The following is a 21,693-nucleotide window of genomic DNA, read 5'->3' on the forward strand; positions in this document are numbered from 1 at the left end:
ATCTTGTTGATGGCTTTGCTTGTTGGGGAGCAAAAGGCTAAACTGTCTTTGGAGTTGATGGAGAGTAAACGGCATGCCATTTACTCTCAACTCCCAGGTTGACTTATCCTCAACGATAAGATCATTCCGCATTGACCTATTATTGGGAACAAGGAAATTGGAGACAATTATGATGTGGACTGTTGTCTGTCTGCCATTAATGACTTGATGGCTATATGTCTGCCATTTTTACTTGTTATCATTTGAGTTTGTATTTTGTTATTGATTCTTCAATTATTTATTTAGCTTCAAGGTCTTGTCCATCGTTATGGTGATTAATTCGGGCAGGTAAGCATTTATGCAGGGCTTTTAACTTTCTGTAGCATTTATTGCAATGCAATGAAGAAATGATGAGATCAGGAATATAATTGCAGGAAAGGATAATAATTAGTATAGATAGATAGATATTGTAATCTCATCTTGCAATGTTGTGGCTGAAATTGTTGCTGTGTTGCCCACCACCAACAGTGTCACATCCTACACTATACCATCATGACAGCATCATAGAGTGTGGAGCTTCGGCTGTGGACCTGCCATGGCCTCTGGATTCCTTGAGGCTGTGGCCATGGGTCGTTCACGGTGTGGCTATCCTCTTGTCCTCTCTTAGATTCCATGTGTTTTGTGTGTGTGTGGATTGAGTTAGAGAACTGGTTGTTAGCCACCACAATAGTTGTGTTGGTAGAGAAAATTCCGGTGCCTATTTTAATACCCTCCACCGCGTTTGGATAATCTAAATGTTGTTTGTGTTCTTAGATTTTTCTCTAGTTTTTATATATTATCTTTTGGATAATCTAAATGTTATCGATATCAAAGTTATCATCATGGATACAATATCATATTTATCGTACGAGATGTATGATTAACATAACTAGTTTTACCAAAAAAAATCGCTTTATATTTTTAGTTCAAACTATTTCCATCAATCTTTTAAATCGAGTGGTATGGGTAAAAATAAAAATAAAAGAGTGAAGAAAGTAGGCAAAAGCATCGATCAACATATATGTTCAGTGTATTCAATATATGAAAAAGTTCTTTTGAGTTGACTATGAGTTGACTAGCAATAGTCTTGAGAGGTGCACGTGTTAGCGTAAAATAAAATTTGTAATCATGTGAAAATTTTTTATGCTAAAATTAAAATTAAATAAAATTAGATCTAACAATATTACGATACATACCTTCTCATTATTGTTTAGAAAAATAAATCTTATTTGATCTACGAATGTCTCATCGTCGTCGGATCTGAGATATCAATATGTAAGGAGAACTAGATCATTCTCCTCTCTTCTTATTTTTTCACATGACCACCTAGATTGATGGATTAGGAAAATTGAAAGAAAAACTTTAATCTTCCAATTGCATTGAAGTTGTATTGAGATATTTCCCCCCTTTTTTTTTTAGTCCCTAGAGGTCTTGTCTATTTATATGCGAGAGCAGAGAGTCTAGAATAAGTTATTATAAGAGTTCCTCCCATAAGATTATTTCATAAAAAATTATATTTTAACATGAACTTCTTTTCTATTAGCTAATAACCATAATTAAAATATAATTATATCCATAATATATCTTACATAATTAAATCATATCACATAATCTAACACCACAATCAATCCTTAAGATATTTTGCGTTAACAAGAATAGTAACCTTGGAAATCCCACGATCAATTCTCAAGACTTATCTATCACTAATGATGGTGAAATTAAACAAAGAACATTAGGTGTCAGTCATACTATAATGAGTTTCTATAGCTAACTTCGTGGTTGAGTTAGCAAAAAGAAGATACAAAAATCAAGCATTGCTTCTTGATCTTAATCAAATCCATGACTAAAATCAGCAAAATTAGAACTTGGAGTAAATCCTCAGGATTTACCAATTATTTTTTCATACATTAATTTTTTGATCGATTAGGCATAGTATCACCCGTTAAGTGCCCAAATCCTGAGCCACAACCTTAAGTAAGAAAATCAACGATTATATTATTATATATGATGCGATGCGTATCTTTCAATATTACTTAGAAAATCTTTATGTGATCCGTAGGAGTATCATCATCGAATTCAAAAATTACAATGATACTAATTTGCAAGAAAAACTAGACTTATCTTCTTCTTTCTTCTTATTATTTATAAAACCACTATGAACAACAGATTATGAACAAAATGAGAGAAGATTTCTAATCTCTTAAAAATTATAAAAAATAGAGGATTTAAGATAAATAATTATGAGAGTCTCTCGTACAAGATCATATCCTAATAAATCCTATCATAATTGGACATCTTTATTGTTGATCGATAACCATAATAAAAATCTAATCATATATATAATATATTTTACTTAATTAGATAGGGTCACATAATCTAATATTCTTCCAGATAAACCATTAATTAGTAAAATATAAAATAAATTTAAAATCAAAATAAATAAACATAAAATATTATTTAAAAATAAATTTATTTAATTGAATTCTAAATCTTTGAAAAATTATTTTACACGTGTGTATGAAATTTATAAAATATTCTAATAAGTTTAATAAACATGATAATAACACATTAAGTCTAACTATTAATACAAGCGATAATAATTATATGTTATCAATGTCATACTTCTTTCTATGTGTCATAATATTGTTAACCCTTCTTAATATAGTCTAAAATGATTTATATAATTTATATTATCAATATAGTCCTATTCATACATGCAACTATAATATACAAATATATAAATATGAATAGGATAGAAAAAATAAATAACTTTAATTCTATAAATAAGAATGTTAATTATAATATATACTCAAATATGCATCATCATATCTTCTATATGTTGATTATAAACCCAATAATGAGAATATGTTCTTTTAAATTTCTAAGTTGTAAGTAAATGAATTAGTAATCAATAAAATAAAATTTAAGTTTTTAATTGATATTAATTATTTTTAGACTATTTTCTCTAACCACTAAGTATTTTATATCATAATATAAATAACTATAAAAAAATTGCTATTCTTAGAGAAGAAAATTATTACGATATGTCACAGAGTATATTCAGTGACTTGACAAATGAGTATGACTGCACTAAGTCCTGAGATAAAATTTTATAGTAATAAAGCCCGATTAGTTATGTTACAACATATCATAAAATTAGCTTCTATTATTGATAATGTAATAATATATTATTTTATAATTTTTCTTATAAATTACCACTATAACTAATATAAATATAAAACACAAATTAAACTTTCTATTATCGAGATAATTTATAAAATTAGCATATGAAAATATCATCATTTCAAACTGATCTAATTTTATATATGTGAGCATATAATATTTTCTCCCTTCTAGGTATCTTTTTTTTTTTTTTTTGTAGTCTTTTAGTATTTTATTCCTAAGTAACTCTAATATATATTCATATATATTCAATATTCTGATTGCAAAATTGATATATGGTATAATATAAACTTAAATATGTAATAAACTTCAACTATATATACATAATAAATATTTTTTAAAAATTATTTTAAAAATACTTATTTTGATTGGAATTTTTTACATTTATCATTTGTTGAAGAAGACTATATAGTGATCTCTCCAAGACTCAATCAATATATATTTTTTATAATAATTCTAATAATCTTTGAGTATATCCCTTAATATGTCAATGCTAATAACATAATATGTCTCATTTATATCAATAATATCAAAATTCTTAGTGAAAAATTTATTGATTCTATATAATATTATCTATATATAAGACCAATATAATAAATTTATAATAAACTAAGATTACTATTAGTGAATAAAATATTATATATATAAGACCAATATAATAAAGTTGAAGGAAATAATGGTATTAAGAAACTTTATATATCAAAAACTTGCTTAAAGTCTTAAATAGATTTTCTAAATTTGCACACCAAATTTTATATTTCTTTTATTTTCTCTACAAATCATTTAAGTTAATTCATATAAATTTAGATCTTCATCCTGAAAACTTATTTTATATTCATATGATATAACTCAAAATCATAATGAGCTACTAATGTCATGATGATTCTTAACGAGTTTATTTAAAAAAACTAAAGAAAATATCTCGTTATGACTAATATATTTTTTATTAGTAAAATATTTAACCATAAGTCTGATTATTATATTAGGTAATTCAACGAGGTCCCAAATACCATTTTGGTTCATCGATTTTAATTGTTCTTTTATTGTAGCGTATCATTTTTCAGAATCGTTACTTTCATAATTTATAAAAATAATGAGAGATCCTTTTAAGTATTATATTATAATATGACTTTTGTAGATATACTAAATAATAATCAGAAATAGTAAGTCTTATTTTCCTTTGAGATCTTCTCAAAATGTTGATTGTGATTATTCTATAAGTTCATTAGTAACAAATTAAAATTTGAAATTTTCACTCTCATGATTTGTTATAATATAGAAATCTTATATAACCATATTCTCATATGGTAATAAAAACTATACCTCTTTAATTTTTTAGATAAATAATAAAATATATAAAAATAGTCATTAAATTTAATTTCTTTTCATATGATTTGAAGATCATTATCTTTATAGTATAATCTCAAATATATAAATATATCAAATTAAGTTTCCTACTAGTCCATAACTCAAAATAAGTTAATAAAACTGACTTATTAGAAACTCTATTCAAGATATAAAACAGTTATCCTTAAAGTTTCTCTTTAATTCAGGTACAGAATAATAACTCATCGTGCTCCTAACCATATCTATAATAGTATGATTTTACCTTTTAGTAATTCGATTTTATTGTGGTATATATGATAATTTTAATATTTTATCTAATTATTTTTTGACTTTACTTATGTATACCTAATGGTGTCAATAGCCTGAGACCTTGAATAGTTATATCTCAACAGGTAATATATAAGTTTGATAAAATATCTCTCTCTACTAAAATAAGAAATATTGAATGATATGTTGATGCAAACATATATAATCTTAGAGAGTTTATGAAACTATGTTTCATTTCAATATTTGATTCTAGGATCTTTGTAAACTCAATATTCATATTAATTTCATACAAACCGTCATACAAAATTTTAAAATTAACTTCTATAGAATTATAAATATATTAAACTTATAACCATTAAAAAAAATAATATCATAATAATTCTAGATAAAGAAACTAAACTTTTAGAATTGTAAGAACATAACATGTATCCTTAAGATTTATCAAATGAATCATTTCTAAGCATGCGATAAGTACTAATTATTATCACTTTTGTTTTAAGATGATTTCCTAGATAATGAATATTTTATATTCTTTTAGTTCTCATATTAAAATAAGTCTCTATTATTATAAACATAATTTAAAGCATTAGTATCAATCTACTAAGTATTAGAAAAGGACTTCTATAATATTTGACTCGAACTTATATTTTTTTCCTGTTGAACCAAAACCTTATAGTTTTTTTTCACGTGACATTTCTTATCACAAAAATAACACTTTATTATAAAGTTTTTCATTTTATGAGTTTATATAACATTTAAAAACTTGAATGATTTACGTTTTAATATTTTCTTTATTGTTACTTACTCCAGTAGTATCCAAAATATTAGGAGTCTTTCCTCATTTAATCTTAATTCCTTTTAAATACATATACTAGTTAGCTTATTAAAAATTTATTTATCCTTAATTTTATTACACTAAAATTTAAATGAGTGAAACTAAGAAGAAATAGAATTAATAATAAATTATATGAGAAATGACTCAACTACATTCATGTCAAATATTCTTAAGCTTATAACTTTATCGTCATACTAAGTTTTAGCCAATTCTTTTATTAATATGTCGACCAATGAATTGTTAGTAAATTTAAATTTATTTTTAAAATATTTCAATATATTCGTTGTAGTTTGTAATGAAACCTAAATATTATTATCAATTACTATAAAACTTAATCTTTTAAATTATTTTTTGATTATATATCTCAAGTATTTATTTTATAGAACTTTTAGTAGTAATGTGTATGATTTTTCAAATAGTTTAATCAAGGTCTAATATACATAGTATAAATTGCATATGCTTAAGCAATTTATAATAATTTAATCTAGAAATATAAGGACATTTATACAAATACAATGATACAAGTATCATTATAATAAAATAATATTAATACTTTAAATTATTAATAAATATTAAATTATTAATATTATCTCTATTTCACTCCTGAATGAAATATTAACATTTATAGTATTCAAACAAAATTATTTATGGATAATTGATATCATCCTTATGCAATAATATTATTATCTTTAGATATATAACCCTAAACTATAAGGATATATAAAACAGTATCATCCTACCACATTATATAATTATTCAAAATAGATTCTCCATTGAGATTATTTAAATATCCTAATTATGTATATCATTATGAATTATATATTTTTTAATATCATTTTAGACTAATTCCTTAATATAATTTTATAAGTTACTGCCGCTACACACTAGTCGTTGCTTGGCCCCCGAAGTCTGTTACTAGGTGCTGTAGGAGTTAGTTCATGAGTAGCGGTAAGTAAACTAGTGAAACCCTTACTTATTAAGGCAGCTTTAAAGACTAAGCTAACGTAGCAAGAGCAAGAGGCGAGGTATCTGATAGTTGGAGTATCGGGTGTCAAACTAATAATTCCATTCTGAACTTCAATACAAGTTCGGGGCACAGTTGCGTGCTTTATAAGTCTAAAGTAAGGTATCATAATCCTTCTACCTTGGGTTAAGTAGCTCCCTAACGCTAAACAGCGAAAGAACAAGAAGCAACGGAACAAGAGTTGCCCACTCAAAGTAATGACCAGAATAGCCTATTACACTTTAAGCTAGATAGTTAAAGACTTAACCCAGTGCCGGGCAGGCTGATGTGGTGTCTACTGATTCTCTGTATTGGTCACTAAGGTCTAATAGCTGTTATTGGGTGGTGTGGTACTGATGCTAGGTATCAGAATTGACCTAAGTAGACTCAGCCAGTAAGGTAGGAAGTAAGAATGCAACTAGTGAAAGTGAGAATGAAGTTACTAAGAGCCAGCAAGCTCATAAGTAGGAATTAAAGAATTGCACTCATATTACCAATTCTTCCCTATGACTCGGTTGCTGCCGCGTAACTGACGTAGTTACTTGGCGCATCTAGTACTAAGCATCCATTCAAGGGCCAAGTCACTAAGCTAAGGCGAACACAGCACTTTTGATAACTCATACAGTACATAGGTAATGAAAGCTGTCTTGTTACTTAAGAAAGAATGACCTGTTCCTGTTTTGTATACTTGTTCTGTGAAAGTTCAGACCGGAGGAGTTTCATTCCATACTGGCACCTGAGTTAGCTAGATACTAGACCTCAACTCTCCTCTTGCAACACAAAAGCAAAGAATGCAACTGGCACCGAGGAAACCCTATTCTTATTGACTACTACTGATGCAACTGGAAAGGAAGCCCCTACTTATTAAGTTAAGGCTTGCCCGCATCTAGTACTAGCTAAAAAGCCCACCAATTGTCCGATGCTATAGTAAAGTAATTAGACCACCGATTCCCCGATGTAAGGAGGAAGTTATGAGTCAGTTACTAGACCAATACCACCATTGATTTTCAGAGTAACCTCCCCCAATGCTTCCAGTGTTGAAGGATAGAAGTAATGCACATCACCCGGAGATACACACTTTTGGAATGTCTATTCTTCATTATGTGTAAAGTTTAATGCGAGCGCACTGGAAATGGAGAACCCTTTGATGTAAACTTGAATAGGCCACGCAGCATAAGAAGCCGACTCCTTCTTAGTAAATTTTGTATCTAGATCTAGAGCAATGTCTGACAAATATGGGCTTTGGTGTCCTAAGTATGGAACCTGCTCAGTATCCCCGTGGATGCCCATAACAAACGGGCGCCACTGTCCATCGATACCATTTAAATGAAACCATGTAATGTAGGACTCTCTACACCGTTCGTCGAAGAGCTGCCGGCGGGACTTTAAAGGTATGAAGGCGAATTCCATGAAAGAAAAAACTTTCCTACGCGAGAGTTCATCATAAGAAAGGAATGGACAATCAGAAGAATCTCGTTGTGCTTGTACATAACTCGCAAGAATTCGACCATTGAAATGTAGGTGCTCGTGCGATAGGGGCCCATGCCTCTCTAATTGATGAGCAACTATTATTTCGATCTTGAGGGATTCTGTTATTTCGATATAACCCCCATCGCTAAGCGCTAAACAATTTTCGAGAAGTGCCCCTGCTCTCTGATGCATCTCTGAGCTACTCATTGCTCGTAATTGAGAGATCTCAGAATTGAGTTGAGTAGTGAGGCTCGTAGGGAAGAGGTGCAGCTTACCGTGCTCCTCATTATATTGGAGAGAAATGAATTTCGCATCATTCCATGAAACATCCTTTTGCTGTAAACGACGATTGATACAGCCAAAAAGGGTAGATATCAACCGCTCCGCCCTTAGCAAAGGCAACCGACTCTGAAATTCTAAACGAAAGAATATATCCTGAAGAGGGCTACTCTCTCTTAAACTACGGACAAGCTTGTTTGTTGTTCCTACGATAGGGACGTTTTTTCCCTTCGTAAAAGCACGACCATCCTTCGTATCTAACTTGCATTCCTCGCCATTTAGGACATGCAAGAGAGTGTTATTTGAAGAAGCCGTCATGGATTGACCAAAACCGGAGCTCATATTATCTTCCACTATATGAATTTCATCAAAAAGCCAAAGATCATAATCATCATGCGCACCTGTATAATCATTCGTGGTGGCATGGTAGATATGTAAAACCTCGTTCAAAAGCTGAAAAACGAGCGTCTTTTGAGTATTGGGAAGGCCATAAAGTAGCAGCTGCTTGGTACCTATGGGTCTATTGAAGATCAGATTGACAGCTATCCAGTCTAATAAGACATATTTCTCTTTTAAGTATTGCATTGAATACTCTTCTGGCCAATTCGCAGCAGACAAGTAGCTTACTAACCTAGCATATAAAGTTAGTTCTCTCTTTTGATAATACTTGACCAGATACTCTTGGGGCAAGCCTTTTGTCTTTGGATGAGTCCCCATTCCGCTCTGTAAGTTGCTAGGAGAAGAAGAGACTACTGGTGTAGCTATGTTCATAAGGGAAGAATCATGTATGTATTGGTGTTGCTATGTTGGTAGTGGCGGAACTACGTAACTTCCTTTTCTCCACGTAGCTCGGAGAGGCAGCTCCAAGTGATTCCTGTATCTTGGCATCGGAAACCCTGGATTGAGACCCCGCATCTAAGTCCTTCGGAGGGCTCTTTCTATGATGTGCTTGAGCTTTCACTATTTCAATAATTTGCTCCATAGAATGCTTACCCCAAACAAGAGGCGCTTGATCCTCCGGAACTTGCTCGAGGATATATTTGCACAACGAAGGCCAAGATTTGAAAAAGGAAAGGTTTAGCTGCGTGTCTGCAAATTCAGGGAAGATCCTTCTGAAGGTCAGGGGCGTACTTCCTCTTTGTACACCTACCTTTAACAGAATTCCTGCTTGAAAATAGGCTCCTTTTTCGACGTGTCCCCCAGTAGCAACAATAAGAGTCGACGCTTCGAACCTTTCATTGATTCTTTGAAAAATGACTCCTTTATCCACTTTAATCCTTTCAGCAGTATCATCTGCTCTGAAAAGCGTAAGAAGCATGTATTTTCGGAGATTGTTGCTACGTTTTGTTACCGTACCTTTATTTACGACCATGGGACGCTATCGAGACTTATATTAGAGCTCTAGCCTAACAAAAAAGGGGCATTTTGATGTTTGAGAGGGGGCTTTCCCCTCAAAAGTAATGGGAATGTAAATATAGAAAAAACTTAAGCATTTGACCCGTAGCCGCGCCTACTAGGAACTGAGTGGCAGCTTGGCAAAAAGCATAATACTCGATGTTTACATGGATGGAATTAGAGTATTTAAAAGAAGCTAAGTCAATGAACCCTATCTTGACTTACTAAACGAAAAAGCCCACCGATTGCCCGAGAGACTATAGAGTCAGCTCGAAGTCGGTTACTAGGAGTAAGCCCAAAGTTATGAGTAAGCCCTAAGTTATTAGGAAGCCTACCGATTGCCCGCATCTAGACTAAACCAATACAACCGATTGCCCGCATTCCCACCGATTGTCCTCAGTCAGTTACTAGGCTAGGGTAGGCTGGTTTCATTCTTTGACTCGGGTAGTTGACTGACTTTGTGGGGTAGACTTGTGGAATAAAAGGAAGAAAATAGTGGGGTAGATTTGTGGAATAAAAGGAAGAAAATCATCAAAACAAGAAAATCCAAGAGGCAAGCTAACCTTAGCAACGTAGCTAGTAGACAAAGGCAAGGGAGACAATAAGGCTCATCAAGAAGAGGTAGACTCTGAAGCACTAAATTCTTTAATTCAATAGTAATAGAACTATCATACCTAGCTAAATCCCCTTATTATGTTTCTTAACTAGCAGTTCCGTTATTGTACTCATTGGTTTCATTCTCACTTTTGTAGTGACTTCTGGCTTTCCCTACTCATTGGTTTCATTCTCACTTTTGTAGTGACTTCTGGCTTTCCCTACTCATGAGTTGAATTCTAACTTTTCAATTAAGAGAACTATAAGCACTAGGTCAGCTACCCTATCTACTATACCTAATAAATCCTCTGATTCTTCTTACCTTAACTATACTTTGCAACTGAAACAATAACTGAACTTTCAAACAACAACTTATCTTAGCGCAGAGGAAGGAAAACAGTAGTAGGTTGTCTCTTACTTTACTACTTGAGAGAAAGAGTACTAGGCGAAGTGTTACCGATTCCATCTACCACTCCTCTGGCTCCTAATACTGATTAAACAGGACCACTACTAGGGCTTTAACGCCAATAACTCCACGCTACTCATTGACTTAGTGCTTCAGTCAACAAAGAATTAAACAAGCCCAGCAGCTGGCAACCGGAATAGCAAACAGTCAATATATTCTAACTAGTTGTTCCGAGTCCTAATTCCAAGGCTAAAGGTAAAGGGTCGCTAGTGTTCATCCATCGTCCTTGTTTGCTACTCTGGAATAAGAAGCCAAGGTAAGCACAACGGTAAGTGATTCAGTGTCCAAGTCTCCATTTTTCTGTCTTCTTGCTTTGTCCAACAAATGCATTGATGCCTATCATCTTTGCTTTGCCCTCTAGCTCTGCGACTGGAAACACTAACCTTTTGCCGCACTGAGTCTTGTTTCAGATAGGCACTCCGACCGACCTTGTTTCTTCCCCTGCTCCTGCTAATAGAGAAAAGTAACTGACTTTAACTATAACAGAAGTATAAGTAAGCGAGGTGTGGTCCAAGCATTAAAGTAACGTGAGTTCGGGCAAGACTCACAAGTAACGGGAAGGGAGATGACATTCCAATAAATATTGATATATATATGCACGCACAAGAGATAGATCCAATTATTGATTTGTTGCCCTTTGATTATAGCCACCAACTGTAGGATAAGAAACAGGATCTAAAGCAGTGCGCAAGTCGGCAGCAGAATTGCCTGTTCGAAAGTTATCTACGAGAGAATATGCGGTGCTAGGGAAGTTTAGTTCCCTCATTTTAGTTGACCGCGCGGAAGCTGTGAGGGCCGACTACACTCCTAATGCGCAAGTATAAGATTCTAAAGTCAAAGATTCTATTAATTATGAAGTAGATAGTACGTACTGTTGAGTTAAGTTCGCCCAGTTCTGTGCTTAGATCTATATAAACAATGTGCTCTGAAATCCAATTCTATTCTAAACTTCAGGGATATAGGTCGACAAAAGAAGGAGCTTTATCCTTATCCAAATCTATGCCAATTGCAAAAGATGTATCAAATTTGGATTAACTTTAAGTCGAGTGAGGGGAGGCAGAAAGTACTTATTTTGAAGCTAACTCTTTAGTGACCTATTTCTTTATCAAATGAAACAATAACTACATCACAAGGAGCGGAAGCGGGACAAGCTGTTGAGTGTTTCATAAGTTCCTATGGTGCAACTCCTGAATGGAAATTGGACTCCGCTTGGCCGTCCCTAATTACTTATTCATTTCGAACTCCTTTAGCCACCGAGTCTGCATTCGATCTATGCCACTTTGGCGACTATAAAATTAATATAATAAAAAAAATTATTTTAGAATATCCTATAAATAAATAAAATTTTTATTATAATTCATATCTCATAAGCCTAATATCCCAAGCATAATCATAATAATCATCAAATATTAATCAATATAAAGAAAAACTCATATGATAACTGTAATAATAAATCATGTCCTTGTATGAAAAATAATTATTATTTTATAATTTTAAATATATATTGAAATAATCATATAAGTATCCAAAAATAATAATTAAATTTTAACTATCACATATAAAATTTTATTATTATGGTTCAGAGATTTGGGCTAATCATTTATCCAATTAGACTTATCAAAATTAAAGTTGATCAAAGTAAAACAAAAAAAAAATCAAAATTTAACTTTCTTTAAATTCAATTAAAACTTGATTTATCAAATCTAAATCCAATCAAGCAATCAAAATACAATCATGATAAAGTCCGATCAAAATATGATTAAAATAAATTGAAATAGTTTATTTATAATTAAGGACATAAGTCATAAAATTTTTAATTTCTAAGGAGTAAAACTATAATTTTTCTTGGGATAAATAATGAAAATTTTTAATTTCTTAAGGTCATAATTAGAAAGTAAATCTAAAGACATAGATTAGATTTTTTTAGGGGTAAAAATGTTCTATTAGTTAAAAAGTAAAGAAACCCTAAAACTCTCAACTGTCGTTATCGTATTCCACCATGCCCACATGTACGTGTCTCGTCAATGGTGCATAGTGTGCATCGCTTGTGATTATCATGGTATCACCCACATCGTCACCCATTGTGGAGTCATCGCTTATAGTGGGTTAGCGATACAACCCACCAACCATTGTTGTCGTTTTCTTTTTTATTGTTCAACCAATAGGAATCATGACTTATGAGGTCTAATTGACGTTGACTGAAACTAGCAAATGTCACATCAGTAGTCATCGCAAGCAACAACACTGTTGCTGTAGCCGCCTGCAACAAAGGTCGACCACCGCAAGATTGTTACACCCCACGGTGCTTCTGTTGTGTTTGTAGCTATTGCCCATGACTAGACTGGTGACCACCACCCTCAACAATTTTATCATTGATAGATAGCCATCGAAAAGTGGTCCATCGATCAAATACCATGAACCTTGCATCACTCGCAAATAAATGATAGGATGGACTAGATTGAAAGCAGATCGACAATATAAATAAATCGTTCAAGCATCGTAAATCAAAATCAGATAACACCTTTTTGCAAGTAAAGGGTACTAATAAACAAATCTAAATATAAAATGAATCTAAAATATTTTTAAGATATAAAGTATTTGATTTCAAAACATGGTTCCAAGCATAAAAATCATGATTATGCTATTATATGAATAATTTTAATATTAAAAAATAAAATCAAATAATAGTAGATCAAATATATGATGCATACTTTTTTATGCTACTCAAAAAGCTTTTATCTAATCTATAGGTGCACCATCATCGAATCTGAAAGCTATAATGATGTCGATCGGTAAAAAAAAAAAGCTAGACTCGTTTTCTCCTATCTTTCTATTATTCATAAGATCACTATGAGTGACGAATTAAAGACAAAGAAAAAATAACAAAGTTGTTTCGAGATCTTATCTTTTTATAAAAGATATCTAATCTCTCGATAACTAATTTGATTGTTTTATCCTTATGTAACCTATCAATATCTTTTTTTTTATATATATATAGACAAGAGTAGAGTCTCATCTTATCTTCTAAGAAATTCTATAATAACTAAATTTATTTTTTATTAAATTATAATTATAATTAAAAATCTAATATATTAAAGAGACAAGATCAATATAAGTACAAGTAGCTGCCGCGAATCTCTGAACCCTTCTCCACTCTTCAGAGGATGAATTGATGATGATGAACAGTTGTAGCAGTTGGACAGACCTGTACAGAATTGGTAGGAGGTGCTAGAGATACGAGAATGTGAAGAAAAGGATCATGAAACTTTCTACAGCTGTTGAACTGAGCTTCGAATACAGATAACAACGACAATGGATGGATGGGATAAAAGAAAGAAGTAACAGTGATAATGCAGCAGAAACATGGCAGTACTAGAAGCCAAGACCAATGTACGTACGAGCTGAAGATGAATTCTAGGTGCACTTATTAAAGAACACAATCCAAGAATTCAATACGAGGCTCTCTCTTGACTGATGAGAGCTAAGCCCAATAGGAAGACTCCCAACTCTTAATATACAAAAAAACCCTCTTCTTATTGTGACTATTATGAGCATTTGACTTATTAATTAATATACTTTTATCGAGTCATCCGAAATAATTAGTACATTATTATATAACTAATAGGTCTTAATTATGTAATGATTTTTAAAAATTATTAATTAAGACATATTTTAGAGATTACGATAAAGAAAGATTAAAATAAAACAAAAAAAAGTAATTTGTCCTCATAATTCGCTCTTTTCAATTATCATTTATATCGAGAAGTCAATATTTAAATCATCGAGTTCGACGCAACCGATCCACTCATGCATTAGTCGGACAATTTGGTATCCAATCTGACCATTCGCCGTTCGATTTCCATTGATTGATTGACGATCCGTTCCCTTGATTGATTTGCCGTGCGAGACTTAAGGCGAATCGTGACCGTGCTTCCCGAATCCGACGTCTCCGACTAAAAGAGTTCACGACACCGATAAATGTAAATGTGGGAAGGCTGATAAAACAAGAAGCCCGCCTCCGCCGGCGCTCCACCCGCCGCTCGTCTGCCGCCGATCCGCCGCTCAGCGTAAGATCGTTTCTATTTCCTGTCCTCTCCTATGTCTCCTTCCCACCGCGGCAACTCCGGCAACGGCAGCCGGCATCCGATCAACTTGTCTATCGTTCATTCCAGTGGCGTCGGCCACCACTGCATCACCGGAAGCAGTGGGTGTTAGACACCGCCCTCTGTCTTCCTATTTACCTAGTTTTCTTTCTTTCGAATCTCGCCCTCTCTTTTAGACTGTGAATCGCCCATTAACGACAGTAAAATTCTTGCGTTCCTTGTAGCTTCTTCGTTCCGGCGCTGGAGAGCAAATCTGGAGCACCAACTCTGACGTCGTGCTGTAAGCCTCAATTTCTTCAAAATTATTCGGTTTCTTTCGTACCTTTTGGGGAATCATCGAAGAATGTCTTCAGATGTGGATGACTTTTGTTTGTCTCTATTGGTTCGATCTTTGCACTTTAACTATTCGAGGAACGAATTTGCACTGATTTAGTGTTTATTAAGCTCATTTATGGGTTCTCATTCTAATTTTCTTTGTTCGTAACTTTCTCGTTGGTGTCTATCTCATAAATCTTTTCTCTTGACCCTCCTCAGAATTGATCTAAAAACTGGATCTTTCTGTAGTTTTAGTTTGAAACCTGCACTTAATCTTATAAACTTATACGGCTTTTTGCAGTTCTTTACTTTCTTTGTTTTGCCCCTTTCATGTTTGTTGCCTCTTGCAGCATGTCGTAAGGTTGGATTTCCCATTGTTGTCCATTCCTCTTGAACCTGATAGTGTTACAGTATACCGTAGTGCCATGCTTTGCAGGATGGGGAAATTACCAGAGAGAGTTAAGTACCGAATCCTGTCTAGAGATGTTGTGGTTGTGAAAGAACTAATTTTGGTCATGTTATTTGTAAAATAGAATGATAATGGAAGTAATATTGTGGAGCCTTCAAAACTAGCTAATGTATGAACATCTCAGATCGGAAAGGTGTGTGCCCAAGTACATTGTTACAAGATCATCGAGAAGCATTTTAGACATTCTAGTTTGATGGGGCTAGTTGTATCAAATGAAAGACTAATATATTAGTGTACCAACTTCAAGCTGAAAATTCGATCTCTCTAGCATACAATTAATGTTTACATCTGAATCAAGCACTTGGCTTGATATAACCTAAATTTTTGAGAGATAGAAGCCCTAGGTCTGAATTCTAGGAGCCATTACGACTCTAATATTTTCCATTTTCCTTCTCTATGTTTTCCTCCTGCTCAAAATCTCATTATCTTGACCTTAATATATATGCAGTTAGTTGCCTTCCTGAAATTTTAGTTAAGTTTATAAATAAATAATTACCATAGATCATAAGACAAAAGCCTTTAAAATAATTTTTGATTTTGGCCTTTCTTTCCCCTTAATTATCTAAATTGCCTCTGCAAATCCGTCAGAGCATCTTCTTGTAACCATCTCTCATGGTCCAATTGCACAGGGTTGACACTTGTTTGAGCATATTGTTGGAGTCTTAAGTAACAAACAAGAACGAGTATCTCATGTAAAGTACAGGATGCCTTGGTTGCAGGTGTTCCTAGGCATGCAATACCACTGTTAGTATCAAGGATTAAATACCAATTTGTACCAAACACCATTTCTTTCTATTTACTAAACAAAAAATTCTTCTTCGCATGAGAACCTGATCTCTTGATCTTAGGTCTTCTCTAGATGAGGGAAAAGGACTGCTCGCTATTCTACCACGGTGTTACACTTTGAACATAATCGTTTTTCTAGTCCGAGGAAATGGTCTGCATGGTTCTACCACCAGAATCTGTGTAATGCTTTGGACAAAATCCTTTTTCCTAGGCCAGGGAAAAGGACTGTATATTTCTTCTACCAGTATCTGTGATGATTTGGACACTAGTGATTGCTCTAAAGTTTCACATTTATCAAGGTGTTCTTTGTCTTACATTTTACTGATACCAACAATGCAACTTATTTTCTGTGTGTGTAGTATTACCAGAATTTAAGATGATAACAAGGCAAGCAGCCAAAACATTGAGGAAATCTGGAGAATCTACATCAAATATTTTTAGTGCACTTCCTTTGTGCAAGCGTTCAAAGAGACTCAGAGCTAGCAAACAGACCAATTGCAGACATGATAAGAAGTTAGATAGTAACTTGTTTCAGTCTTTACTAGAGTGAGTTCCATATCTGTCAACTTTTATACATATTCTCGCTCAAACAACATAACTGAGTTGTTGTTTTTTTTTTTATTTATATAGAGAATTATGGAGCAGGACTCCTGAACAAAGAAGAAGATCCTGTATATATCTTGACTGTTTATGGTTTTTTCTGTATAAGGATAAATTGACAAGAACAAAAGTGCTTAGCTGGATCAAAAAGAAGCAGATATTTTCAAAGAGATATATCTTTGTTCCCATTGTTTGTTGGTGAGTTTTCTCGCTCGTTGGTGTTTTTAAATTTTGTAAAAACACTATACTCTCTTGACTGATCCTAAATAACAGGAGCCATTGGAGCCTTCTTATCTTATGCCATTTTGGAGAAAAACGACAATCCAGGGCAAGAAAGCCATATATGCTTCTGCTAGATTCTCTACACAAGACAGATCCAAGGAGGCTAGAGCCAGACATCAGAAGGTTTGTTTTTTCTTCTAATTTGCTTCTTTATCAAATTACAGAATTTTCTATGCATGAATTATGATGCGTTCCTCTATCTTCACTTTCAGGTTTGTGCTCGACATCTACAGATCAGAAGAAAGGGAAGAGAATGAAGACTTTCTATCTGAGATTCCTCTTTTAATTCCCAAGGTGGCCATGCCCCACTGACATCTTCCCTTTATGGTAGCTTCTTAATTATGAACAGCTGACAATTATTTGCAGGTGCCACAGCAAAAAAAAGGCGAAGAGTGTGGCATTTTTGTTTTATATTTCTTACACCTATTTATGCAAAACGTCCCAAAGAGTTACACAGAAGAGGGATGCCCTTGCTTTGTAAGTCTTAATTCCAAATGAATATTCCTTATTTTGAATTACTGTAGGGATTATATGTCATTTCTGGATTTCTTTGTCTTTTGTCAGGTTAACGAGGACTGGTTTAAATTAGAAGAATTGGAGAGCTTCCACAATGAAATCCATTCAGCCTGGAAGTAGGGTTAATGCTTTATCAGCATATATCCAGTGTGCATAAGTTGCATCATATGGATTAGTCGGCCTGCATGAATGCCTTTATTAAAAAAGTTACATGAAGTTCATATATGATCGTGCTATTATGTTGTCCAACACAAAGACCAGTTTTATACAAACAGCCTATTTGGTAAATTGTGGGTTTTGTGAGAGAACATAAAATAAAATAGTTCCAATCAGTACCACACGAGCCTATATAGGTCCAGGGTTTCATGACTTAGGCTCCTAGGGAGAACTGCGAGTCCATCTTAGGTGCTTTATTTACTTGTGGAGCTTTGATGATCATAGGAGTATTGGAAATAGTTTGTTTTGTTCGTGACCACCACTGATATGGCATTCACTGAGATTATTTATTTGAGTTGTCAAACGATTGTATTTTGACCTGATAAACGTAATATTATGATCTTCTTCTAGGAGTAAAGGCTTCATGGAAGTGCAATGAGAGCAAAGTATCAAGATTCGCTACCTTTGGCTTGTATCCACCTCTCTTTTCACTTTACTATTTCTGCTTTAGTGATATTAGAATGATGGGCACAGGACTTTCTAATTCATTTACTGTTGGCAGGTTTCCCGATGAAAACCTACGTGACACCGTTTTGAAGTGCATTTTGGTTACAAGCCTCATTTAATGTCGTTAGTTGGTGAATTAGTGGGTTGAAATTTTGTTCAGCGATGAACTGATTGTAGCTTAATCTGGCCTTTGATCGCCATATTCAAACACTTCCATTCCTGTTCAGAAAAGTAGTCGCCATGGTAGAAATTTTGTGGGTTAAATACTGTAGGTACGAATTTAAGTGTTCATGTGATGGTTCTGCCAAACTCTGAAATTTCCTCTCATACTGTGGTCTGTACAAGTTTTTGTGGCATGGAAGCCAAAGACACGGCAGAAGTAACTTATGAACATGGATCGAAGTCTGCATGTGTGTATGTGCATATATGATTCTGCCTTCCCATACAAATATGCAGGTAAGGTTGCGATTATGTTTGTGTTGTTATGGTTACTTTTCCGGTCTCCTCGAGATCAGATTGAGATTTTTAATTCCATTTTTCGGTAGCAGCAGGAAATGTTATTTCAGATATTGAAGCAATATCAAGTCTGTAATGCATGTATCAAAGCAGATGCTCCAAGAAATCGTTGGAAAAACACTATTTCTAGCAGAAGATAATTCCGTCTTTGTTCATTGCTAGGATGATCGAAGATATTGCATTTACAGCACGTATCATCTTAACGTGTGGCTGTTTTATTGTTCACCGGTCATTGAAGTTGAATCCATGTTATCCAATTCTCAAGCAACTTGGAAGAGAGATTAATTGTGAATGTACTTACCATGGCTTTATTTCCTTTGCAAAGATGGTTTACTGTGTCCCACCCAAACCTCTAAGCATTTGCTCGCTGCACCACTTGGGAGTTTTAACTACAGCTTAGAATTCAACTCATGGCTGGGAGAGAGATTTTGTCATTTCATTGGAACATTTACCATAAAAGTTTCTATCCCCACCAAACAACTTGTAATGTGATGTATCAACAAAAACAAAAGCCACCTCTTTTAGGTTTGTTGATCCATCCCAAAGCTTCACTTCACTGTATCACCAACACACACTCCATGATCTGGGAAGAAGGTGACATTGGGGAGGTGGGTAGAGTCATGTCAGTCAGGGTCAGACGAACCCATCTGAGACAATTCCAGAGATTCAGTGATACACTTGTCTTGTTCTTATTATCCATCAGCTTCAACTCTTTAGGTTGCTATTTCCTAATCGACAAATTAGGTTAGGCTTTTGGCACTGGACCTGCAACCTTGCATGTGTCTAGTAGACACTTCAAAGGATGAAATCATATCACCTAGAATGACAGTCTGATTTCTCATAAGAGTTTGATGAGGATTACAAAATTTGGATTATCACTTGCACCAAAACATAAAGTTGAATTAAGGTTACAATCATCGAATTAGGGTTACAAATCTAAACACATATATATATATAGTATTTGCTTCCAAGATCTACTTAACATAAAGGATGGTAACAAGACAAGATCACTGCATCTACCTGCAATGTGGCATCAGTTAATTCTTTCTTATTAGAGACATCAGTATACCTGTGAATCCATGAGAAGCCACAAAAGTTCATGTGATGTGAGAGAAGACCTTTGGAAAAAGACTAGATTCTTATCCTTCTCTCTGTAGGTGTCCCAACTCCAGTCTCTCATCTGTCTTACTTTATGTCATCTAACCCACACCCACATCCATTTAATTCCATATATCTAAGACATTGGAAGATAAAAAGTAAGGGTAGTAGTAATTCCTTCTCATGGGACTCCAATTTATCTGATTGCACTCACATCCAGTGCTGGACATGAGACATAAAGAGGGGACATGGGACTTTCATCATAGTTCATCTGCCATTGAAAGAAAGAGAGGAGAAAGAAATGTGGCAGGCAGTGACCACACAGAATCCAGGATAGACAACAAGTAACATTTTGTCAGGCATTTAAAGTGGGAGTTTAACCTCATGTTGGTCTGACACTTTTTTGAGTGCTTGTCATGTGCATCAGTGCCAGCAAACTCCACCTAATATGTAACCTAAAGGAATCATGTGAGACACTTCATCCCAATGGCAGATAGATATGGCCATGATTTGTCAGCTTACACAATCTTTTATCAACATCTGCCAGCAATTTAGGGGACTTTTGTCTATTTATCTCTAAGGCTGCTGCAGCCATGAAAGCATTTACTGATCCACCTCATGAAGATGAGACTTTTCATTTCCTGAGAGGCAAATAAACCCAATGAGGCTTTCCTTCTCCACCAAAACCAATTTGGTTTTTGTAAAAGGCTGTGTACTAACTGAGACAGTCACCATGGTTGGTGGGAGATCCTCAAACTGTGTCTTGTTCCTTTTGGATGTTTACTTTCCATCTATCAAAGATCTGGCAACAAAATTCAATGCATGGAGCCTTATGGTGCATCCAACCAAGCATTTTGCTTGCTTTGCTCATTTTCTGGAAAGAAGTCTAAATGGTAGGTTATGAATTGTTTTAATTGTTGCATGAGGTGATTAGTTGAGTTAATTCCATTTTATTATTACTCTTCATTAAGAAAATATTGTCTCTATTGCTAACATTATGCATGTTTAGAATTGGTATAGAAACATTAATCATTATTTGTGTATAGTTTTTATTTATTTATTTATGTAAAGTATCTCTTAGTTAAATATTTACTATTTATGTAAGTCATATAGTTATGTATTAGTCTTTTTTTATTATCTTAGAATAAAAAAAATTAATTAATTGAAAAATTACTTAGAATAAGGTTATTCTTTACTAATTATCTTTATATTCCTACCTAACCTCTTCTAGAAAAAGAGGACTAACAACCAGGCCAAGAACCATATTGGTTATAAATGAGATTATTATTATTATTATTATTATCATTATACTATTTATACATTGAGTATGAGTTTATATTTTATGAGAAATACTTTAATCAGAACCTTACCAAGGATTGAAATAGAGAAAACTCCTCAAAGAGGAAACTAGTGATTATTATTACCTAAATAGGAGGCTATTGCTAATATTGTTGTTATTATTATTGTTGTGAGATTTGAGAAATAATG

General features: G+C 33.6%; 1 protein-coding gene across 1 annotated transcript; it reads left to right on the forward strand.

Annotated features, from left to right (window-relative positions):
* The first annotated feature begins 14,846 nt into the window (after positions 1–14,846).
* Positions 14,847–19,062, forward strand: LOC135607789 (probable ubiquitin-like-specific protease 2A). Its single transcript, XM_065099868.1, has 10 exons — positions 14,847–15,061; positions 15,185–15,240; positions 16,890–17,076; positions 17,161–17,328; positions 17,404–17,535; positions 17,625–17,706; positions 17,779–17,889; positions 17,977–18,044; positions 18,496–18,556; positions 18,647–19,062. The coding sequence occupies exons 3-9, from the start codon at positions 16,907–16,909 to the stop codon at positions 18,521–18,523; spliced, it is 759 nt and encodes a 252-aa protein (XP_064955940.1). The 5' UTR covers positions 14,847–15,061; positions 15,185–15,240; positions 16,890–16,906; the 3' UTR covers positions 18,524–18,556; positions 18,647–19,062.
* Positions 19,063–21,693: the final 2,631 nt, after the last annotated feature.

The sequence above is a fragment of the Musa acuminata genome, chromosome BXJ2-3, assembly GCF_036884655.1.
Source record: "Musa acuminata AAA Group cultivar baxijiao chromosome BXJ2-3, Cavendish_Baxijiao_AAA, whole genome shotgun sequence".
NCBI lineage: Eukaryota > Viridiplantae > Streptophyta > Magnoliopsida > Zingiberales > Musaceae > Musa > Musa acuminata.

Coding starts and splice junctions, on each gene's coding strand:
- LOC135607789 (XM_065099868.1), top strand. CDS start 16,907: ATGATAACAAGGCAAGCAGCCAAAACATTGAGGAAATCTGGAGAATCT. Junction 17,536..17,624: donor CTAGAGCCAGACATCAGAAG/GTTTGTTTTTTC, acceptor CTTCACTTTCAG/GTTTGTGCTCGACATCTACA. Junction 17,707..17,778: donor TTCCTCTTTTAATTCCCAAG/GTGGCCATGCCC, acceptor AATTATTTGCAG/GTGCCACAGCAAAAAAAAGG.